Source organism: Artemia franciscana, chromosome 4 (genome assembly GCF_032884065.1).
Source record: "Artemia franciscana chromosome 4, ASM3288406v1, whole genome shotgun sequence".
Taxonomy (NCBI): domain Eukaryota; kingdom Metazoa; phylum Arthropoda; class Branchiopoda; order Anostraca; family Artemiidae; genus Artemia; species Artemia franciscana.
In genome coordinates, this window is record NC_088866.1 from 54,500,117 (window position 1) to 54,526,135 (window position 26,019).

At 34.4% G+C, this 26,019-nt stretch overlaps 1 protein-coding gene across 1 annotated transcript; it reads right to left on the minus strand.

Moving 5' to 3' along the window:
• Positions 1-5,366: 5,366 nt before the first annotated feature.
• LOC136026602 (protein angel homolog 2-like) lies at positions 5,367-13,460 on the minus strand. Its single transcript, XM_065703318.1, has one exon. It carries the CDS (start codon positions 6,483-6,485, stop codon positions 5,367-5,369), a length of 1,119 nt encoding a protein of 372 aa, XP_065559390.1. The 5' UTR covers positions 6,486-13,460.
• Positions 13,461-26,019: the final 12,559 nt, after the last annotated feature.

Consider the following 26,019-nt stretch of genomic DNA (forward strand, 5'->3'; position numbering starts at 1 on the left):
CTGGATGTTATGCCTTCTCTATCTTACCTAGTCCCGTCAGAAGATGAAAATGATTGTAGTATGGTAGATGGCGTTTTTTGAGGTGTTATGTGGGTGATAGCTTTCTGGTTGAATCAGGTGTTTTCGGGCGTTCCTTGGCGGTTGACGAATCATGATAGGTGTTTTCCAGTTTTCGACCATTACGTAATGTCGGCCAATTGCCAATTTCTGTAATGAAAAAATTTCCAGGCAGAATCATATGGCTATTAAATACAATAGTAACAATAGTATATAATTATAAAAGCGATGGTTGTGATTAACATTAATTATTGTGACATTTATATAATAGGCATATGATTATATTATTAAACAAGTAACACTGTTTAAAGGCGTTGATTAAGCACATGATTAATTTGGAGGTTTTTTTTTGTATATTTCTAATTCTTTATATTCCCAACGCAAGACTTTGTAGAAAAGTAACGTCTATTACTAGCGTCATAGCCTTTCTATTGCCATGCGTTAGGAATATTTAGTTCAGGAACACAATATCGAAAATCACAAGAGACAACCTCCCTTCTCTTGTTTATATTAAGAAGGGACAAGTGATTAAACTTGTCAGAGGTCTAGATTTTACATAAAAAGTTTCTGCCAAATATTTATATTATTGATGTAATTCCGCCAAAAAGAAATACAATTAAATCGTATCTTAGCCTTCTAGCTGTAATACACCAACAATATTTATTAAAGTAGGGACTGGATATATGAATATATGGGAAAAGACCTTGATTTTCCCATACTGTTATAACCTCCCTTTATTATGGCTTAAATATCATCCGGGGCTGTAGGGTTTAGTTGATGCATTTCCTGAGCATCAATCGCATCGTTTTTTATCGTTTTTCGTCTCAAGAGCTTTTCATAATTTACTGTGAGTAGCGCTCTTATTGTTAGAGATATAAGAAATACCAAAAATATGGTTATTATTATATTGTACCAGGAATTTGGCGAGAATAATCCATATTGACTTTCTACGTACTTTAGTCTTTGGTCTTCTGTCGTGAACAACGGTATTTGTAGGTCTAATGCCTCTTTTATTTTTGCTAGCTGCATAGTACCCTTAATTTTCTCTATTTTGGGCCAAATTGATATTTTTGATTCTTCGTTGTTCATGTTTGGTATCGTATAAGACAAATTTATTCCTTGGAAATTTATTATTTTTGGGCTCACAACATTTGTGCTAGTTGTGATCAAAGGTGTTTGTACAGTTGTTTCCTTTGTCACGAGTCGGCAACCTTGTTTTATTGTTATTGTTCCAACGTCCTGTAATAGTATTTCGGTTCGATAACTGGGGTCAATTTTTTCTGTATTGTTATAGCATGATAGAGTTCCTACTGTCTTTCTAGGTACTGTAAAAAGCCATAAGTCATTTCGTAAATTGATGAAGATTTCTCTTTTTGTGCTTCCTACTAAAGCATCACATGAGTTGGGAATATCTTGCTGTTGCGATTCCTTTAGGAAGAGATCTAATATGCAAGATCCGATTTTTACATTATATATAGGTAGCGTTAGTTGGCAGACTAAATTTTTAAAAGAGACGCATTCTTTTAAATCCTGTGAATTAGCTAGTACATATATCCTTCTGTCTTGATCAATTAGCATATATTCTGCTTCAGCCGTAATGCTCATGAAGGAATTGGTCTCTTTAATATTAATTGGAAAAGTAGATATTTTGTATAGATCAAATATGGACTGTTGATTAATTAATGGGATTGTTACGACAGCAAACAGTTGTTCATTAATTTCGGTGATATGCACCTTTAGTTTGGTATAATATAAAAACAAGTTAGCTACTTCTGGTTCTACTGGTAAGTGGAGACCAAATGTTAAGTGAGTTTTTACTTCACTTAGGATGTTCTTAAGGTCCGAGGGATCTACTAAGTCGTAAGAAAGGGCTCCTCCTGTTAACTCAAATAACGCGAATTCAAATTTACTGACATCAGTAGCTAAGTTCAACAAAGACATAATGACAATGTCGAGTGATACTATTGTCAAGCTAGAATCGGAGATTACTCTGTCTACTTCATTTTTTAAATAATTCATTGTGTTGACCGTTCTTGAGATTTCTTTGGAAATGGCCTCAATTCTGTCTTTTTGATAATTGGCTATACTTGCTTGTATTTTTTGTACATGGAGTGTTGTATTCATGGCTGTATTAAGCCTTTTAACATTATCTCTCAATATATTCAAATCTTCCTCGGTTGATAAACCGAATAATCGAGATGCAAGCTCCCCTACTATTGGGATTAAACTTGTTGACCTTTTATATTTACTCCTACGGAAAAATACTTCAAATATACGCGTTGTGCTTTGTTTAAGTTTTTGTATTTCTGTATTGAATACTTCAAATAACGCTTCCAACCTTTGTCTATATAATATGAGGAAGGCCTGATGGGTTGATATTTTATGAGCATTTTCCATGGTTAATTCCGGGAGGGGTTCTAATTCAGTCTTTGCTGGTTCGTCAGCCATTGCTAGTCGTGCGCAAGTTTTTTTACCATCTATAGTCCAGCATTCTCTCCAGTGGTTTCCATCTTGGCATTTTTTGTCCCTTTTCATGCATTCTGTTCTGCTATAATCGGTGTCGACAAAAGGAATTTGCCATCTAACTTGTATTCTGCCTTTTTTCCTTGACGTCCAAATTAAACTAGTTGACCGATATGGTTGCCTTGCTGTCATTAAAATTTTATTATTTCTACTTGGTACTAGTACACTAGGGACAATTTCTGTAGTAATTTCTGACATCGAAGTGTCTAATTCTATTGGTTGTGGGTCAGTAAATGGGGGGTTTGATGTGGGGAACGTTTCTTCCATTTCTATTATTGGGGTAAGTTCAGTTTCGATAGTTGTTGGAGTAAACTCATTTTCTGCTGTTGTTTCCTCGTTCTGAGTATTGTAGTTCCAGAAGGTCGTCGTTTCATATTTCCTTGAAGTGCTTCTAGAAGTCTTCATTATTTCGTTTAAGTTTTCTTCGGTATTAGAAGTAATACGTGGAATATGGGTGGTCGTGTTTATTTTGGTAGTATCTGTTGTAACGTTTTTTATTCTACAGAAATATTGACATTTAAATTTGTACTTCGGTTTACTGGTATCAGTAGTGGAATTTGATCCCACTTCAATATCTTCTATACCCCTTATTGTCTCTGGTATTTTATTTGTTCGTGTTACAAGGTCAGATACAATGTTTGTTGTTTGGGTTTCAATTGCAGCGGTTTGTTGTGTTTTTGGGAAAACATTTGTTATATCTCTCTTTTCAACTTTTGTTGGCTTTATTTCAGAAAAATTTATTTCTCCTTGTACGGGTTTTTTCTCAGATTTGATAGCTCGTTTTGGTCCATTCCATAGTTCTTTGAAGAAATTCCATACTGTGGGCAACTCGTTTAATAATGCATATTGTCCATCGTAAAATTTACTTTGTTTAAGTTGGGTCTTATTTGGTTTAATTATGTTTTGAGTCTCATTACCGGTATCTGAATTTTGGTTTTCATTAATTGATCTTTTTTTTCGTTTTTCAATGGTTTTTCCAAATCCTATAGCTTTATCAATTTCGGCCATTTTTGCATCAAAATCATCAACTACTTTCTTTATTTTGACCTTGGGATAGGTAGGGGGTGGGTAGGTAAGGGAAGGTATATCTTTCTTGGAAGGTATATCTTTCTTTTCTTTGTGGTTGCTTTTGCTTGCTTGCAGTCCCTTGTCCGATTTCAGAAATTGAAAGATCGAATCCCTTAAGTCATAGGTATTTTTCTCTAGCCGTATTACTTGTTGAAATAAAGTTTCGAATGGTTTGGGGTCTAGTTTCATAAATATTTTCCACGCGTTGTTACTGGTCAGAAGTGAGTTTTCATGCTTGAAAATCACTCCATGTTTTATGATATCTTGTGTGTTGGAATGGACGCACAGGGTCATCAATATTGTTATCAACTTCATTATTTCTAGAAGAGTTATTTCAGTGATTAGCGTAAATAAGATTTTTTTTTTGAGGGGGGGGGTTAAGCTTTGTTGGATCTATGTAACCTTAATATTTTTTTTTTCTTTACCACTTCCACCCATATTAGGTGTTAATATCATTAGTATATAATACCAACCGTCTAAAGTAAATTAATTTTCTCTTCTCCAAGGAATTATGTTACTCTCCTCTCTTTAAATTAAGGTTTAAGTTTTTTTTTCTACAGATTATTTATTATTTATATTAAAGATAGGTCCTTTTTCATGAATTTCTTTAAATTCTGTTTTTAAAGATTCACAGGTTCTAAAATTTATTTCTAGTATATGGTCGCTGTTTTTTATATTAATATACATAAGATAATCTACCAGACATTTTGGTATTTTAAAACTTTCTAATGTATGGTTAATGTTAAATTTTTGCATAATTTTCCGTATTTTGTTTCTACATAGTCCTTTTAAACTTGTTTGATTAGTTGTATTGCAATTTATTTTATATTTTAATAATTTATAACCAAAAGAAGGATTGACACTTTCCACTATAGTTTCGGATACGATGATGTCTGTTCCTGGAAAGATTTTTGACCATAAGTATTGTTCACTTTTGTACAAATGTTCCGTTAGTTTCTTTAGTGCATCGTAATCTACTCTACGTAATACGGGACATCCTTCTAAGATATCATTTTCTATAATATTGACGTATTTGTTGTAAACTGAGAGAATCTAGTTTGATTTAATAGATGATTCTAAGTCTTTTTGTACTAATATTAATATGAGATGTAAAGGCCAGATAATTGTGAAGTCATATACATCACAAAAAATATCTAGATGTTCGATAATTAGTTCTTCTATTAGGGGGTGATTCTTCTTGGCAACTTTGTCAAGTATTGTTTTAAATGTTATTGATGAAAATTTTCTTATATACTCATAACCCTCCCTAACTACTTTTTCTGAAAATTAACAATTTAATATTACATTCATTACATCCCTAATTAAATAGCTTTTAAATATGATTGGTGTTCTTAAAAATTTATAATTTAGATTCCTCACTGCATCAATAATTAAGTTGTTCCACATTCCTTCGTTTAATTCATAGTTAAACCTGTATAAATCGGGTAAACTATAATAGTCTTCGTGAGAACCAGGTTTTATTTGGTCTAGGAGGTTATATTGTGTTTCATTTTTTTCGAGATTAGGGTTACTCCTTGTTTTTCTTATAGGCATTTTGTTAGTTTTATTAATTAAGCAGGATATAATTTACATTTACCTGTTATTGTGGGATTAAGTTGTGGCTTATCTAGAAATAGTATTATATTAAATTAGAATTTAAATTAATTTATTCCTATAGGGTCTTTTATTAAAAAGTTTTTAACAAAGTATATTATTATTTATACGCAATTCCAACGAAATCTTGCTTCAAGGTAATAATGGTCTGATCCATTTTGACTATTAGGTAATGGTCCTATTTTTAAGCAGTCCTTGTATGTTGGGAGACGAAGTCTTTCTAATAGTATTAATTCTTGTTTTTCATGTTTTTTTAATTTTTCGTCAATATTACTGTAGAGAATATAGTCAACTAAGTTGTGACAAGTCGAATTCAAACGAACTTTTGGAAATTTATCTGAATTATAAACACTTTTAAAGGCAAATTTATGCGTTAATGTACCGGATGAAAAAAATTCTTCTTCAATGCAGTTATTCTGTTTTAGTTCTTGTAAGTATTGACAAGAATCAGAAATATATAGCTCCTTTGGGAGGAAGGTTTTCCCAATTTTTTGTGAACCACAGTCAGTTAGTTTTTTTATATCTAGGTGTTCATACTTAAGCCTTCCTTGGCTTAAAAAAGAGTATAATTTGCTTGAAGGGGTGAAATTCAAATCACCACAAAGGATAACTGGAGGGTAGTTAGTATTTTTGCAAGCAACGCGGTTAATTTCTGCTAGAAGTACTTGGAGTTGGGCTAAACGCACATCTTCTCTTTTGCGGTTGTATAACAAATGTGTGTTTACAATGCATATCTGTTTATCCGGGTTCTTAAATGGGGTGAGAATAGAAATAAGTGCAATGTTATCTCGATTAAGTAAATCTATTCCATTCTTTAGCATTTCTAAGGAATGATCTTCTTTTAGACTAAATTCACATTTTTTAAAAAAGCTGGCACACCCATCAATCTTTTCTTGGGTTTTTTGTTTAAACACTCCGTCATACCCCTGAGATTGAAAATACGATAAGTAGGTATTATAATAGTAGTCAGCATCCACTTCCTGTAAGCATACAATATCTGCATTTGACATTTTGAATTGGTTAAAAAGTCTTTTTTTCCTATCTGGCCATTTTAAATTTTCTTCGTTACAATTATAGTACAAATACGGTATTGTTTCGATATATCCTTGAGCTAGTACATTATATGACATAATTGTAAAATCTAAAGATTGAGTTTCTTGGTTTTCTTTTGGCCTTTGACAATTTCTTGGAGTTTCCCACTTTCTAATTTCCGTTAGATTCATTTTCTTACAATCCTTCCCTTTTTTGGATTTTGAACTACAAATCAGTACCGATTTGTTTCTGTTTTACTAATTATTTGGTGTTAATTGGTATTATTATTAAGCAGTATATAAGTTTAAGGTTACCTGTTTGGCTTGGTATTCAGTTGATGATCTGGAAATATTATGGTGTTAATTTATTTATGTCAGAAGGACTCAGCGCGTCGTAACCATTCTTTGGACATATTTATTAAATATATAACGATGTCTTGAAATAGTTAATATTTTAAGCGTTAACTGGATTTTTAGGTAAATCTAATAGTTTCTATTTAATGAATATAAAGTGATTATACTTTTTAATTTTTTCTTGAATATAAACGAATTTATTTGACAAAATAATTTAGTTTCAGATAAAATTTAAACCTACCACTGAGATGTATCGCTGTGATTGGTTATTTCTTTAAATGCCTCCGGAGAAGCTTCATTGTAATTGGTTAATTGAAAAGATGGGTGGTAACTTTTCTTGACTTTTGAGATCCGCTAGGCGGTTTTTTTTTTCAGCTATAATTTAAAATTCTTTTAAAACTGCTACAGGTCTTTAAAGCGTAATTTTTTTTTTTTTTTTTTTTTTTTTTTTTTTTTTTTTTTTTTTTTTACACTTTTGTTATGCGAAAAGTGTTTGTAGGGTGTTTATAATTGAAATTCATTTCTTGGTTGTAAAAATCATTCTTCCATTAACAGATGTACCTTAAGGGTTATTTATTATACAATGCATACATTGTATGTTTTATGTGTTACGAGTCTATTAGATAAAATGTCTATTTGTGAATTTCACTTTCGTACGTCACTAGCAATTTTGCCCTTCAGAGATCTGTAATTTTGCCAGGTTACAAAATATGTTTTTTTTTCAATGTTAGTACGCGCGAATTGAGTTGTTCATACTTTAAGATTTTAGGACTTACATTATAACAGAATTGGCATTTTTTTTGTAAGACGAAGCTAAAATTTGGTAAGATTAAAATTTTGTGCTTTTATTTTTTCCGTGTTACTGTCCTTTATTTTTTTTTTGTGTCTGTTTAGGTGATAAAAATTAGATTGAGCTTCAAATTAATTTCGAAAAAATATATATATTATATTAAAAAGTTATGAATTTTTATGCATACACACAAAAAGGATTTTAATTTAAAAGATACTCTAGGTTTTTTTTTTTTTTTTTTTTTTTTTTTTTTTTTTTTTTTTTTTTTTTTTTAAGGCTGGCTTTTATAATTATTAGATTGGTTAGTTTTATTCACAGACATATTTGGTTACTTATTTGTTACAGACATCTCGATATACTTATTTCTACACTTGTAAAAGAAATTTTAATTGTAATAAAAGACATACATAGGTTAGTTACTATGCTATTAGTGGCACCAAAGGTTACTAATGATATATTACCTGTTAGTTGTATTATCTACTATATTTTCTTGTTCTCAATTCTTCCAGACTTCTTTAGTTGGTTTTTTTGTCGAATTTAATTTCGGATAATATTTTATAATAATTTTCTTCGTTTTTTGTACTTCTCATTGAACAGAATTGAACGCTTTCCGCGGTTTCGATTCCAAATTTCATATTTTTAAAAATGGACGTTATTGATGGTGGTAGTTTTTTTGCCATCCTTTTTAGTCTAGCGACTTTTCTGAGATTTACTAAAGTCAAATGAGGCTTCCAGCATTCCTGGTTCGCGAACTGTATTCCTGTTTTACTGATTTCTTTAGTAATTCTATCTAAAAGAGGACTTAAGCGAGCTTTAAATTCTGTCTCATTATTTAACTGGGCATACAAAATTTGTTCTGAAAATTCTCCGACGCCTTGGAAGTCGAGTATTATTTGATTCTCACTGAGTTCTTGTTGAAAGGCAGATATTGCCTTCGCGAAAGCATTTTTTGTTAATTCGACTTCACTATTATTTTTTAGGTGGATAACCATTAGTGTAACGTGAAAAGTGCTGTGTAGTATAAGGGCCTGTGATATACTGGGGTCTATATTAATCATGTAGTTTTGTATCTCCGAGGCTTTTCTCTTTACTTGCGCGCTTTTGACTTGAATTGCGAAAAAATAATTTGGTGGGTGGTTACTCATTTTCCTTGACTTTCTTGGCAGATATTTTTCGGTTTCTAAAAAAATTAAGTTACATTAACTTAATGGTTTTTAGATTGGTACTCCAATCCAATTTTTTGAACTTCCAACGCACAATTTGTCGAAACGTAATACATTTTGTATCATAGCCTTTCTATCATTGTGCCTTGGAATATATTCAACTCGGAAATATTGTAGTAAAATCATAGGAGACCATTTCTTAGACCTCTGCACATTAGAAAGAAAGAAACGAGTAAAAGAAACTAATTTATTGTTAATTCACTGTTTAAAAGTGATATTAGTTAGATAAAATTTGAACAATCTAATTCATGGTCATTTGAAATACTTATTATATGCCCTTGGCTTGAAATTTGATTTATTTCAGATTTTAATAGGTGTGGAGTTAAAAAGTCAATCGATATTCTTGGTTGTTATTTCCATGAATATCTTCTATGTGTAGTAAATACCGTTTTAGGGTTTCAGGGAGTGTTAAGTTAGCCAAAGTGTAGAGAATGTCGGTTTTTTTCATCATAAAGCGTATGTTTTTTCTGCAAAACTCCTTTAAACTGGGGTTATTTGGAGTAATACAAACTCTTTTGAAAATCAGTTGTTTATGAAAACATAGCGGGCTTATGCAATTTATTATTTTTTTCATATATTAGAATATCTTTTCCTTTTACTAGTTTTGACCCAATGTTTTCGTCTATTGTATAAAACTTACTAATTAAACGTTTTAATAGTTCGTATTGTCCTAAATATAAGTGATGAATCGAGTTATTAATCCAGTAGTAATTTATATTGTTTTTTTTGTAGATTTTAAGGAGTAGATCTTTGTTAAATAGCCTATAATCTACTTCCATTAGTATTTCTAAGAACTTTGAAGGCCAAGGTAGCTCGACATTTTCTTCTTCAAGTGGTGTTAACCAAAAATTTTCACATATTAGGGACGCGATTAATGGATATTTCTTTTTGGGGATTGAGCAAAGAAGTACTGTAAAATTGTATAGGGCGAATCTGTGCCTGTATCCGTAGTCTTTTCTCATTACCTCTGGAGAAAAAGTACTTATTAGTAATATGACCATTATTTCAATTATCAAACTATCACTAGGTATAATTGGAACGTGCAGTAAGGAACGAAGTAAATCGTAACGCAAATTTTTTACTGCATTTTTTACTGCTGATTCTAAGATTTTATCGTTCGTCTCATGGTTTATTTTTGAAAGATCTGGTAGACTTTGGGTTTTATTTGGAAGCCAAAAGTCTTGTCTTGAGGGTATGTGGTTTATGACGGGTTCTAGGGGTCTTAGAACATTTTCTAAGGTTCTATTATACGACATTTCCTCCGGTTAGTATAAGCTGTTAGTTGAGTGAATTTTTACCTGATTTGGTTCCCTCTGGTTACAGATCTAAAAAATATTATTTGTACTTTAGAACTTTAAAATTTTTGGTAGGCAAGTTGTCTTTGTAAGCGTCTTTTTTAGATTGTTTAGATTTTTTTCGTCTTAAGAAGATTTTATCCCCCTTATCGGCATATTCTCGTGTACTCGGGTCGTATAAAAATTTGGCGTAATGCCGGATTTCTTCTAATGGGTGATGAATTCCTTCATATTTAGTACAATTTTCATTTTCTTCGATTTTATAACATATTTTTGGGTTTTTACATTTATCAATTAGAAGAAGGTCAGTTTGTGTCGGCCCCTTGCAAAACCAGTAGCAGATATTAAATTTTTTCTGTAGTTTTCTTATTTTTAATTGTAAACTTGTTAAGTTATTCCCTTTTTTGTTTTTATTTGAGTATTTGATTTTTACTTCTCCCCTTGCGGGTCGATATTTTTATCGATTTTTAAGCTAATTTTAGCCCAAATTTATACGTGTGAGGTTTAAATTTTGTCAAATCGTAATTTAGGTACCAACTTTCTGCGTATATTTCTTTACCGTTTTCATCTTGGACTAGCATAGCGGCCGAATATATTATATTTTCCTTGGCATGAATAATTGAAATAAATTCTGTATCTATAATTCCCTTTATCATAGTCAAATAATGTTTAAAAAAATATATTTAAGTGCGATCTTGATACCGCAGGGAGGATAAAGTAGATTTGATGCCAAGTATGAATCTCTGTCAGATATTGCAAATTATGGCTATAATAACGTCGTTTTTTAGCTACAAGTTAATTTATTTGAAGCCACTAAATTTATATGATAGTAGGGAGGCGAACCAAGAATATGCCCGAAAGGAGTATGACAATTATAAAGTAAATTTGAATAAGTTTGGCTATGACTACAATTTACGAAGACGCTTGTTGTCACCTGACTATTTGTAATAATTTTTTTTTTTTTTATTAAGGTTATTAATGAGTTTTAATTTATTATTATTTGATGGTTGTCTGTATAAGCTTTATGTTTTGTAATATTTTAGTTTTACGGTAAATAAGGGGACAGCGATTCCTATAGGGCAGGTGTTAGTTATAGTTGTGTTAATAAGCTTTTGCTTTAAGGAATTATTATTATAGTAACAAATTAGTTTTTGGATCTACTCACAATACTGAGCCCTTTTTGACGGAGCAGGCCAATTTTTCAATCGGAGTTTATCAAACTTTTCTGAAAAGTATCCTTTTTTATTTTTGGATTCTTATTACGGAGTCACTTGGCGAGGAGCAAAAAAATTAAATTAACTCTCTCTGAGTCACAACCCGACGCTGTCAATAAATACATCGAGTTATGATTCATAGAGAATTGATTCGATTCCCTTTCGTGCGACTACCAACTATTGGCTCACGGGGAATTTTGGATTATACCTTAATTTAGTTTATTCACTTTTTCACTGGTTGTAACACTGAAGAAGTAGCTTCAAGGAGTCCTTTCAAATAATTACGGGATGGTTTCTTAGCGAAACCAATTAACAATTAAAAAAATGACTATTTTTAAATTTTTTTTTTATTTCGTTTTACACAAGGCTGATAGATTCTTTTATTAAAAATCTAATTTATCTGGTTTTTTGACAACCCGGCCGGATCTTGTTATTACCTGTTCTTCTTTAGACTCAGTTTTTTTCTTTGGTTTTGCTAGTGATATTAAGTCAAATTTTTTATACTGTTTTTTCAGAAATTTTTGACCTTTTAATTGTGCTTTTTTTGCCTGGGCCGCTGCACTGGGGGGTCTCATTTCTTTTGATTCCTTGAACTTATCTGCGTCAGATTCACTATCCGTATCTGAGGAACTAGTATTTGTTGATTTATCGCCTGGTTCTTTTTAAGAAGAAGAAGTTTGAGATTTAGGCGTTGACCCTGTTTGTGCTTCATAAATTTCTTCTCCTCGCGAAGTGGAGGGTCTACTAATAGATTCGTCCTGTTGATTTCTGGGCTCGGGAGAATTGAAGGATTCTTGAGAGCTTTGGGAAGATTCGAATGTCTTCTTGGGGTGCCTCCATTGCTTGAAGCCATGTCTTCCGGGGGGTGAGGAATTGTTTGCATTAAGGTTTCCTTCCAAGATACCCAGTCCTTTGGTTTTGCCTTTGAGACGGTTATATTGTGATACTGTTGGTCATCAGTAGGTGGATTAGTATAAAATGTACTCTGTCTAGTCTTAATGGGGTAATTAATGATATCAATTGCTTCTCTTAATGTTGGTTTTTGGGGTTGATTGTCCCTTTGCGACTCTATGTCCCCAGGAGTCTGTATAGCCTTATTTAATTCATCGTGTAACGATAAGGTTCTGTCTATTGCTGAAATAGGTTTCACCAAATTGTCGGGGAAACGCTTTGGGGGGTAAGGGGTTAAAATTTTATCTGGAAAAAATTGTGACTTTAGAGAAATTATATAGTCCAATGGTTCTGACTCCTCACTGGAAGATGAGTCGCCCTTTTTCCGTCTCCGCGTGACGGGGGTACTTTTTGGTGGGGTAACCATATTTGTCATGGTCAGAAATTCATTAAATTTTTCTTCGTCACTACTGTTTTCAAAATACCCTTCTTGAAAATTAAAAGGTTTAAGCTCACTGAGTCTAGAGCGAGGTGGTTCATTTTCGTCCTCCGAGGTATTTGATGTTGAAGGTTGAGGGGTCCATGTTTCTGTGTAATTTGCCCTTTTTATACGACTAACATGGGTTTTATAGGTTTTTCCCGTTTGTGGTTTTAATAGTTTGAATGTAACGTCATTATCATATCTCTTAATTATTCTATAAGGGCCAGCGTACCTATTAGAAAGCTTCTTGCCTTCCAATTTGGTTTCATTTTTTAAATAAACGCAATCTCCTACTTGAAAATTGAGTTCACCTTAAACATTTGGAATATTTTTGGCCTCTTGTTGTCTTTTTGATTTTTCTATTTCTTGTTTTACAAGTTTGTAAGTTTTTCTCATTCTATTGATAAATTCTTGCCTATAATCTCGAGAATCGTTATAATATTGCCTCGATTCTATAATTTCCTTATAAGGGATTCTAAAGTCTCGTCCGAATAATATGTAGAATGGGTTATCACGAATGACCTGGGAGTAAGCGGTATTAATTACATTTGTTAAATAAGGTAAGGTTTCGTGCCAATCTCTGCGATTTTCATTCGTATATTTGCTTAAAATATTAGAGAATAGTTTGTGTCTGTTCTCGATCTTCCCGTTGGCCTGGGGGTGATAGGGGTCGATACCAATTTACTTATTTGAAGAAAAGACATTAAATCCTTAGTTACTTTCGATACGAAATTAGGGCCGTTATCGCTTGATACTGTATTAGGAATACCGAAATTAAGGAATATTTTAGCGAGAGCTTTCGACATTGTATAGGCGCTTTGATTTTTTAATGGTTTAGCAAAAGTGAAACCAGAAAAGTGATCAATCACTGATAGTACACAGGTGTGTCCTTCATTAGACATGGGTAGTCCTCCGCTAGTACCATATAAATCAAAAGAAACTATATCAAAGGGGAACCGGGCCGTAGGCATTCTTCCTGTCCCTGGATTAGGGTAGACTTGAGGATTTTTTTCTTAAATTACATGTTTCACAACTATTAACGTAATTTTTTAACTTTGTTAAGGCTGAAGCAACGAAAAAGTATTGTTTTAATCTATGGAAGGTCTTCTCTATTCCCAAGTGACCTCCTACTTCAGAATGAAAAAATTCAAAAGCGGGTTTTTCCAAAATTTGGGGTAACACTGGTATAATGGTCGTTTGATTTCTTTTATTGTTATCGGTCATTATTTTACACAGTATTTGTTCATCTAAATCGTAATAATAATTATCAATTTCTTTTTTAAAGGATTTCATTTCATTGGGTAGGTCTCTATCATATAAGAAATATTCTATTAGAGCAGAACAAATATTATCTTTCTTTTGATGTATTTTTATATTATTTAAAGATAGTGGGCTGTCTTTGTGTTCTTCTTCTACCAAATTATTGGTCTGCATTTTTAAATTTTTATTTTTCGGAGCATGTTTTTCTTTTATCGTGTTAATTTCTTCATTTTCATTTTCTAATGGAGCATTATCTGGAAACCTACTAAGATAGTCGCATGGGGTGTTTTGTTTTCCTTTAAGATGTTCAAATTCATAATCTAAATCTTGAATTTTTAAAATCCATCTCGCGAGGATTCCGGACGGTTTTTTGAAAGTCTGTAGGTATTGAAGACTTTTATGATCGGAACGTAGTTTAAATTTTCGTCCAACCAAGTAATGTTTAAATTTTTCTAAATGGTGAATAATCGATAATAATTCAAGTTGTGTCGCAGAATAATTACTTTCTCCAGGTGTAAGAGTACGCGAAGCATATGCTATAACTTTTTCTTCCCCGTTTATTATTTGGGAGAGAATCGCCCCAATCCCCTTGGTTGAGGCATCCGTAGTAACAACGAATTGTCCTGTTTGGAAGTCGGGTAAACATAAGATAGGTTCTGAAGTCAAAGCCTTTTTTAAATGATCTAATGAATTTTGAGCTAATTTAAACCACGTAATTTTTTGGGGGTTCCCTCTAGTGAGGTCCGTGAGAGGTTTTGCTACTTGTGCGTAATTTCTTATAAATTTTCGAAAGTAGCTCATTAATCCTAAGATTCCTCGTAATTGTTTAATTGTTTGAGGGGGTTTTATATTTTTAACAGATTCTATCTTTTCAGGGTCTGGGGAAATTTGTCCTTGTGTTACAACTACTCCTAAAAATTTTAGTTTGGTTTGAAAAAGATTTACTTTTTCAGGTCTACATTTTAAATTGCCTTCTCTAAATTTCTCAAACACTTTTGCTAGGGTCATAGGATGGTCTTCCGTATCTTTGTCCATAGCTATGACGTCATCAACAAAATGAATTATGTTATTTAGACCTCTTAATAAATGAAGGAGGGGTCTACACAATGCACTTGAACTGGTTTTTAGTCCAAATGGTACTCTTAAGTATTCATAAGAACCACATTCTGATGTTGAAAAAGCTGTTTTAAAAATATCGGCACCTTTTATTTTTACTTGATGATAACCTTGTGTCAAATCTAGGGAAGTAAATATTTTATTTTTATTTGATATTGAGTCTAGAATTTCGTCTATTCTAGGTAGGGGAAATTTGTCACTTTCTACCTGTTTATTTAAAGCTCTATAATCTACCACTAATCTAAGGTCATTATTCTTTTTCGGGACTAAAATAACGGGGGCAGAGTATGGGCTTATGCTTGGCCTTATGATTTGATTTTTTTCAAGTTCATGTATTTTATTTATTAGCCATTCTTTATGTTTATAAGGAATTCTGTATGGTTGTTTTGCAACTGGCGGCCCCGTGGTTTGTATTGCGTGTTCATAGAATCGGATAAGTCCTATGTCGTCTTCAGATGTCGAAAAGACATCTTTATATTCCCATAATAAGTCGCATAATTTTTGTTTTAATGATATATCGGATATGTGACTTAGTTCGAATTTTTCAAGAAATTGAGATCGCGTCAGTGAAAATTCTTTGTCAACGTGAACATTAATATTATTCACTAAGTTTTTTCCCAAATTTTTCCAATTATTAATATCGGATTCCGATACTATTTGTATCTCTACTAAACATGTACCTTTACTTAGGGTAATTAGGTCGTTTTCGTGGGTGTTCGTTACCCAAATATAACTAACCTTCACCCTTTTCGTAATTTATAATTTGTTCTTCGCAAACTACATTTTTCGGGAGATCTTCCGACGGCGATGCTACCCAAGTTTCATTTTTATCATTAACTGGTTCTAACATCTGTGATATTTGGACCCTCTGCATTGATTTAGGGGGAATCTTAGTTTTTCTCACTACGAATCCATAATTTTTTTCGTTATGACTTTCTTTTATTGAGTTTAGGATATTATCTTCTGGTTTTTTTCTGGGAGTTTCTATAATCGCTACTTTTTTCCATAAATATGAAATTTCTTGAATTTGTTTTTCTCTATACTCTTTCATGTGGCCTATGTTTTCCTTTACCTTGTTTGCTTGTATGTTATTTATTTCTGATTTGGTTTTTGTCGGATGTATAAACTTTGAATTTGCTACATCTAATAATATTTTATTGGCTTTTAAAAAGTTAGCGTCTATTATCACTTCGTATGGAAAATTTTTACAAACTATAAATCGGGTATAGAAATTTCTGTCATCTTTGCGCAAGGTTAGGTACACAGTGCCTTTTACATCCAGGTCGAGTCCCGTCAAACTTGATAAATTGGGACATATATTGCTCATTCGTCGTTTAATATAATTGGGTAATTTGTTAAATACGGATGTATTTATCACATTTACTGTTGCCCCTGAATCTATAAGGGCTGAGAAATAAATATTTCCTGCATTAAAATTTTCAAATACTGGTAACATATTATTATTATTTGCACTTAAAAATGGTATAATCACTGGCAAGGACCTATATATTATTTTGCCACCAAATTTTGGTCCTATGAATTTTGGGGGCTTGATTCGTTTCGCTGGGGTTCCCAGATTTCGGGTGTAGAGTTTTCATTAGTTCTATTTTGGTTTTCTTGATTATTAATTGAAGTTGAGTTGTTATATGGGTTCCGTCGGCTGATAAAGTTACCTCTTGTATTTCTATTCCAACCATTGTTAGGTTGGTTTATCCTTCCGCGATACCCTCCGCGATACTGATTCGTACTGCGTTGGAAATTTCGGGTTGGATAATTACCTCTTGTTAAAAAGGTGTTCCCTCGATTGCCTCTAGGGGCGTACCCATTATAGTTTGTCCCCCTGGACAAATGGTTGCTCGATCCCCTAAAATACGGGCGATAATTATTGTTTGTAAAACAATTTCTTGCGATGTGACCTAACCGGTTACAGGTGTAGCACCTTAGTGGTTTTGGCGATGATTCTCTAGAGAAAAATCGCGGAGAGGGATCTCTTGATTTTATAGCTGTTTTACTTTCTACCGCATTTATTGATAGTTTTTGATGCTGCAGGACTATGGAATCAATTTCCACGTCTGTCTCTATCTCCTGAACTGCCAGTTCTAAGTCGTCGATTTTTTTTGGAAATTAAGAGACGATATAGTTTTGGGTTGAGTCCCTGTTTAAATGCGTTTAGTATTATTTTTTCATACAATTCCCCTTCACCTGGACCGTATCGCGCTTCTGTTGCGATTCTAATTTTATTTAAATATTCTCTTACGTTCTGGGTCTGTTCGAATGTTACTAACCCATTTTTTAGTTTGTTCAATGAACTAGTATCAATGAATCTTTTTTGAAAAGCCTGTTGCAATAATTTTATTGAGTTAATTGTTGAGGTGGTTTCAGTTCCTATGGTATTTTCAATTTGTTTCAAAAATGTCAGAGCCTGTCCTTTTAGTCTTAAGAGTAGCATGTTTTTTAATGCATTTAAGTCAATTTTTGTCATTTCAACAAATTGTCCGAAATGGATGTTAAAATTGATCTACATCTGTATCCCCTTCATAATCAGGTAATGACTTTGCAATTTCTACCGAAGTTGCAATAATTTGTTGCGCTTTTAATAATTCATCTTGTTCCTGAGCCATATTTGTTATTTTAATTCAGTTTTTTTCTTGAAGTTATGCGGTATATAAAATTTTAGTTTTCATTTAACATTTATTTATATTTAACTACTGAAGATTCTAATTATTTTAAGATGGGGTACACACAAAAAATACATAAGTAGAAGTAAAATTATACTACACTTAAATAATGTAAAATTAAATGCACTAAAAATCAAAAAATAATTCGTGAATAAATCATATTTGATTTAATCATATTTGTCTAGGGTAGCAGGTAGTCATGTTGTTAGACATATACAGTTCCTTCAGTGTCTTTTTTGACGTCCGCGCCAAATGTTACGGGGGGGGGGGGTTTCTTATAAAGTTTGTTCCATTTCTTGTAGTTTACTGATTGCTCATAAAGTTTACTTGATTTCTTATATAGTTTAAGTTGTTTGCGGTATGGGAGCTTTATAGTTAATGGATATAAATTGGGAAGGTTCTATTGACCAGTCTCTATAATCTTGGAGACGAATTCATTATCATGACGTTTAGGTTTGCCGAGATGGGCAGATTCCCTTGGGAACGAACCAGTAGACAATAGGAACTGTACCTGTACCTTGACTCAAAGACAAACACAATTATTGACAATAATTTTATTTTCTTACTTCATACACAACTTCAGGTAAAATGGCTCCAATAATAGTAGTATAAAGTGCATCAAACAGTGACTACCAAAAAACTGAATTACACTCTTAACTTTTAGTTCACCTTATATATCCCGAATCAACCCGGATTTCTAAATTAAGCACTGGGTAGACTGACCTCAGAAATGTTGCAACACAACTCTTTTTTTTGATTATACAACATATGGCTTAACCTCCTTGCAAAGATTTATTATAACGAGGGTTTTCACCTTCAGTTTGTTGACCAGACCAGAAGTAGAAATCTGGTTTCTAATTGGCTTTATTCAAAAGTTTGAATCTAATTTTGGTAGTCAAAAAAAGTATCAGTTTTTGCTTGAAGGAAGATTTGTACCAAAGGTAAAAAGTATCATTTTTTGCCTGTTATAAAACTTGTACTAAAAAAGCACAAATCCTATGAGATAATTAACATGCACTTTAAAATCTTTATGTGTATAAGAGATTCTTATTTTAAAACTTTCTAAAGTAAATGAATGAGATTTGGTTTTGAGTTCTGAAAGGGGGAGGGGGTTTGCTGGTCCATATGTTACAAAGTCACCAGTTGCAATAAAGCATAAACTGTGCTCTTTTATTTTTCACAAACATTTGGATAAACAAGAAGCACTAATGGCAAAAAGTATTTCAGATTGGTTATCATGGTAGTTTGTGGGCAGATAAATATCTAGCACAATAAAATTCCAGATCCTGATTGCCAAAAAGTCACTTGCTGAATCAAAAATGGATTAAGGATAAATAGACTTCAGAAAGGTTGCTAGACTACCACAAGGCTGGCCAAAAGACTGAGATCAGTAAGCTGAGACCAAGAATACTTTATGATTGGTTTACAGTTCCAAAAGGCTCAGGCTCAAAGTAGTTTCAAATTGCTCCTGAATACACATTATGTCATACTTAGATAAAAAGTCCTTTAAAAGCACAGAATGATTTAGCAAATTTTCATTTAAATTCCATGAGACAAACGTATAAGAGATGGAGGATCCTTGGTTTATTTCTTCATTGAACCTTGAGTAGGCAGGTTTCAGACTCATTTTGATTGGGTTTAGCATTGTTTTTTGCCTGATTAGCCAGACATCTTACACTGTTGTATGTATGGCCTTTTTTTGCACAAAATGCAATACATATCTTTTGTACACTTATTATCCTTTGTGGAGGTGTGGTCAGAAGCACTACAGTAACCAAAAATAGGCACTAATACACAGTTGGCCACTATATGACAAACTTCATAACAGGAAAATAAACTTTTTGGGAGAAATTTGAAATCTTCTGCAGGCAGCTTCTCAAAGCCAACCCAAACTGATACCACAAGAAAATATTCAAGGTCCTCCCTGGTCCCAAAATATAGCTTAAACACTTTGGAATGCTCAAAGTTGCTGATTTCTATTGTCCTTGATGCCCTTGGAACGAGGGATTCTACATCAGTACAAGTCATGTTAGGAGAAATTTACTTCAGGATGGCAACAAACAGTTTCTCTTTGAGCATAGCAGTAATCTCAGGCTAACTAGCTTTCATTTTCTCAACAGATGATTTAGATTTGATGTACAATTTCCAGTCCTGTTTCAACTTTCTTAGCTCACTTATTTCCAATGAGTCAAGACAAATTCTGTACACAAACTGTTTACAAGGGTTTGAATAAAACTTAAACCCAAAATGCAATCCATCATTTCATCAGCTCTTAGAAAAGGAATATAATGGAAATACCTAACTATATGTTGATGGATCTTTATGTGAAGAGGGATGTTGAAGTGGTTGCTTTTCAAAAGAGCAGAGCCTATGCATTATGGAAAAACACATGTCAGGGACTAGTATCCCAACAGCTGAAGTAGCTGCTGTCAATTTGGGCTTAGAGACCCTAATTGAACTAAAGCAGAGCAATTAATGCATAGTAATATTCTCTGACTTTAAATCTGCTCTCAATATCTTAAGAAACCCTAAGTTTGAAACACTGGACATAGAGCTACGTCAAACCAAAGTAAACCTAAACAGCCTTGGAAGATTAGGCTTTGTTATTAAATTTCAATATAGCCTATACCTAGTCATCTAGGTATAGAAGGAAATGAAAAAGCAGACAAGATAGCAAAGTAAGGAGCAAAAAGCCAAATGGAACCAGTGAAAGCTCTAACTAGGCCTATAATGTATAGCCTATAACTAGATTATGAGTAAAAACATTACCTAAATTAAAGCCACCAAATTTATCCCCCTTTCAAACCAGGATACAATCAGTCTGGTTTCATTGTGTATGTACAAATACAGCTAATTTTTTACAGAGCTTTTAGTTAATTAGGTCTGAAGGCACAGTAATTTGGCCTGAAAGCTTACCTATTGCAATTACCTGATTTACTTCTTTACATATTAGGTAAAATTCTAGTTTACTGACTTTTGGCTATCTGGGAAAGGGGTTAGGAAAATGAAACTTTCAGGGATGAGTCTACAGGCTAAAGTATATCCCAGGAAGGTATTTTGAAGTACCTACCTCTACTCCCTCTTTCTCCCTTTAGAGGACCCTGAAGTTCACCTACATGACAGGTCTATTCCTATTGAAATTTTAACAAAACAACATTTTACCTTAATTTTCAGTTACCAGTTGCTTTTCCTCTGCCTTTAGATCTGAAAATGCAATTCCTGTTATTTGAGTAGAATTTCAAGCCATATCAATGTTTTTTTTTCAAAATTTAGGAAATGTTTTGGTGTATCTTTAAAACCTTATAAAATGGAATTGAGCTAAGTTATGAAGCTAAAAACAATTTGTTGTGCTTAAATTAAGCAGAAGATCTATTTTGCACAGTTTCACTTTTATAACACAAATGTTTTTAAAGGTCAGGACCCTCTAGTGGGAGGAGTGGAGGTTGGTATTTCAAGATATCTTCCCGGGACATACTTTAGCCTGTAGACCCATCCCTGAAAATTTCATTTTCCTAACCTAAACCCTTTCCAAGATAGCCTAGCAAGAAGTCAATTAACTTGAATTTTACCTTTTTTCAAAATTTAGGAAATGTATTTGTATATCTGTTTCTCCTTTATTATTTGCATTATTTCTAATCTTGTGGTACCCTAACCCTGTGTTTGTTTACTTGTCCAATGGGATTTTTACTAATCGAGGTTTAACCCCTAAAAGATAGCAACAAATACTTGTCTGGCCACGTGTCACTTAAACGGCAAGATTAATTGCGAGAATAACAACATTGGTCACGTGTAATTATTGCTTTAATGCTATGTGAAGTTCTGACAAGGAAGATGCTGGGAATTTGGGTCTGTTTCTTTCTAAAAAGAAACATTTCTAGTATTTGTAAAAAGAGACATTTCTAAGTATTTGTTTCTTTCTAAAAAGCCACAGATTACGTAAACAGAGCCGCTCATCTTCTTCATTTGGATTAACCTGTGCAAAAGAGAGCGATAACGAACACGAAGGGCAGTATTGGTATCGGCTGGATACTTGTCCTTAAACTGCTGGGGATAGGCAATTTGGGTATCTGCGCATCCCACAGGTCCAATCCAGTAAATAATTTTAAGACGGCAATTAATTTTTAATTTTGCACTGCGTTTTCATTCGCGCCGCATTTTCATACGCACTTACGGCGATTAATTTTTAATTTTGCACTGGGTTTTCATTCACCCTGCGTTTTCATTATCGCTGCATTTTCCTACGCGTTGCATTTTCATTCGCGCTGCGATCTTTTTTACGCTAGCCACAGAATAAGAAATAAAGAAAAAGACCGACAAGAGCGTGAATCCAAAAAGTTACGCGAAAAACATGACTCCTAAACAAGACCGCAAACGGAAATTATCCAGTCCAAAAAGTCTCTAGATTTCTGCGCAGTGTAGAAACAAGGTCTTGAGCCAGAATCTAAAGCCGTATTATGCGATGGATGTGAAAAATGGCTGTGTATAGAATGCATAAACATGTCCATCCCAGAGTAGGAACTCTTTACAAAGATGTCAACCATTGGAGATATGCAGTGGTAATGTTCGGTTTGCAAGCACTCTGGTACATCAGCAGACTCCCCTTCATTAGCTGAAATCTCGAGCCGTATAACATCCAAGGTCCCAAGTGCCTTGGCTATCGCGGACATAGTTAAAGGAGTGGTAGAGGATCTTAAACGTGATATCACCGAAACCATAGATGAAGTCAAAGAGCGTGTCGATGACCTTGAGAAAAACATGGCGAAAAAATCTACTATCCTAGAAGTTAAACAGCATGTCGAAGCAGCAATGCTGCAGGAAACATCCAAGATCAAACAGGCCATTGATTCCCACCTCGAAGACGAAGTCCGCAGACTCTTTAGACAGGAAACAGACAGAGATAGCAGGAAATTTAACCTAGTTGCTTATGGCGTACCCCTGCAGCTAGGAATATACAGTGACAAGGCGTTCATTGAGAAATGTCTTACAGAGCAATACAAAATTCCTAACGCAAAGATTACTAATGTAAGACGAATTATAAGCCAATCGCCAGCTGTCAAAAAGGTTGGGGCCAATCAGTAACCCATCAGACAAGCCGGAGCAAGCTATCAAGAATCAACTGAAAGCAGACCCCCTCCCATTCTTTTCTCTGTTCAAAATTTAAACTTAAAAAAACGCATTCTACAAAGATCTTATGAGCTTGGTCAACAATTCAGTTTAGGGCAGATGCATCACGGGAAGACCGGGAGAAAAGAAAAGTCTTAGCCGCTGAACACAGACGCCAAAGTGAACTAGGAGAGCCGAACTTAGCTATCAACCGCGGACAGATCGTCTCAAAAAACTTTGTGCGCCCGGGTGGCGGATACTCTCACCAGACCATGGAATGTTAGTTGCTCCATCTGCTAGCCCTGTACATAGTGTAAATAGTGACACAGTGAATACCGATAAACTAACAAGTATTGATGAACTTCCTTACTCGTCCAGTCCTAATTCGTTCAAGTCCTTCACAAATGAAAGCGCCAATTCAACCGACGATAGTAGATCCTGCATCACTTTCTTGTCTATTGAAGATGAGCCAGTCCGAAATATCTACAATTACCAAAAGGAAGTATCTAACTCAAAAAGGAAGCAAGTAAGTCAAGATTTTTCCGCTCTAATCGCAAACGTTGACCAACTTCCTAACAAAATCAACGAGCTGAAATCTATGAGTTACGCAAATAACTATGATGTTATACTCCTTACTGGGGTCTGTCCTAAGAACTCAAGAAATCAGCTCCTAGACTCACATGCTAATCTGCAAGGTTACCACACAATATCCAATTTATCATCTAGTCATTGCCGCCGTAGAACACTTGCATTAGTCAAATCCTCGTATGTTGCAACCGCCATTGCGCATCCCAGTGCAACCGCTATTGCGCATCCCTTACACTCAAACAATATTCTTCGATATTTCAGTTCCACAGAGTAAAAACCATCCCATTGTTAGAATTGGCTGCGTGTACAGAAGCCCATCATCACCTTCACCCGAGCAAACAGATACAAAGCTAGCTGAGCTCATTTGGAAGATTGCAGACACCCAGAAGGGTGACCTATTAATTGCGGGCGACTTCAACCTGCCGACCATCACCTGGAAAGACCAATTCCCCTATGTCACCTTTGATTCTGTGAATCCCATCATAGATATGATCCATGATACTTGCCGCCACCAAATTGTCGATCAACCGAGCCGTTTCATGAGCGGGCAGCTTCCAAGCCTCCTAGACCAAATATTTCTTTGAAGACCAGAATCCCTTCTTTATGCTAAGTACATGCCCCTAATCAGGAAAATCGACCATATTGCCATTGAAATAAAAACAACATTCCTCGAAGTAACTAACAGCTACATCAAAAGGACCTTCATAGACTATGAGAATATTAGAATGGATCTCATCAACATCTCCTGGAATGAAGTCCTAATCGACTCTTTAGAACAACAATGACAATGCTTCAAGGAATTACTGCTAAACAAAGCTGAGCAGTACACTTCGAGCAAGCTCATCCCAAAACCACGAAGACTACCGACAATGACAAAAGATATTACTTAAAAATTTAGCACGCGATTTATACACGAGCTTCGAATCTAAACTTGCAGACGAAGCTAAGACGAATCCAAAAAAATTTTGGAGATATGTGTTTAGCCAAGACCATAATAGACGAAGCATCAGGAAACTAGTAACTGAAGAAGGTGAAGAAATAACTGATATCAACAAGCTTGCAAACTCACTGAATCAGCAATTCGTTTTTGTTTTCACCACTGAACCCGATGGTCCGTTACCCTCTTCACCTGAATACATTGTATAATCACCAATGGAAAGCATCAGTCTATCGCATACGGATATTCTCAGACGCTTACAGAAATTAGATACTAATAAATCGCCAGGACCAGATAACCTACATCCCAGGCTATTAAAAGAAACTGCAGCTATCATAGCAGAACCACTTAGGAGAAATTTCCAGACTTCACTTACCACGAGAGAGCTGCCAGCAGGCTGTAAAATAGCCAGTATTACATTTGTTTTAAAGAAAGGTAATCGTTCCAAGCCTGGAAACTATCGGCCAATTAGCCTGACCTCAGTCGTCGTCAAAATACTTGAGCGCATAGTCAATGATTCAATCCTTAAGCATTAGACAACCAACAAGATCTTGTCCCCCAAGCAGCATGGCTTCCAGTCAGGGAAATCAATTGAAAACAAACCTCTTGGAATCATACGAAGAAACCACAGACCTAATTGACCAAAGAAATCCGGTTGACCTGCTCCTGCTGGACTTTGCTAAGGCCTTTGACAAGGTTCCTCACAGTCGACTGCACTCCAAAATATCCGCTATCGGTATCAATCAGGCTGTTGTAGACTGGCTGATAAATTTCCTTACAAAGCGCAAGCAGAAAGTTCGCTTATTTGCTACAGATGGCAAACCAATTAACTCTGACGAGGCTGAAGTAATGAGCGGAGTAAAACAAGGAACTGTACTGGGTCCAGCTTTCTTTCTGATTTCCATCAATGATATATTCAACCATATTGATAATGGCATGCACCTGTTCGCTGATGATGCCAAACTTTTTGGTATTGCATGCCCTCAAAAAATCCAGCACGACATAGATGAGACACAAATTTGGACCCATGACTGGCTTCTCCAATTTAATGCAGGAAAGTGCTGTGTATTACACCTTGGACCCAATGGCAAACTAAACAATGTATAACCCCACGACCAAAGTAAGAGAGAAACTAAAGAACAGAGCAGAATAAAGGGGTATAGGTGTCATTATTGATGATAAACTTAAATTTTACAGCCATGTCCAGCATGTTGTTTCCCCTGCAAGCTCCAGTCTTGGACTACTAAAACGAACCATCAACAGCAGACAGGCATCTATATTTATAAAATTATACAAGGCTCTCGTCAGACCTCATCTCGATTTTGGCATATGTCTTGCTGGTCCTTCTTATCAACAAGATGTGAGACTCATCGAAAACATACGGAGACGAGCAACAAAATGCATAAAAAGTCTAGCATCAACCTCATATGAGGACCGTCTCAAGTACCTCAAACTACCCACTCTGGTTTACTGACGCTTGCGCAGCGAAATGATGCTTACTTACAAGCTACAGAACAAAAAGTCAGCAATCTTGGGCGGCAATCTCAGTACCAGCCAGCAATACACAAGAGGACACTCCAAGAAGCTACCAAAGTCAAGCTCCCGATCTAAAACTCGCCAAACGTTCTTTTCGAGAAGAGTCATAAATCATTGGAATAAACTGAAAGATTCAACTCTCATCCAGTCCTTCCATCCAGTCCTTCAAAAACCAACTTGATAAAGAGTGGGAGAAGAAGCAGTGGAGGTTCGACTGGCAGTCATCAATTCAAGAGCACTACGGGACTGGAAGACCTTAA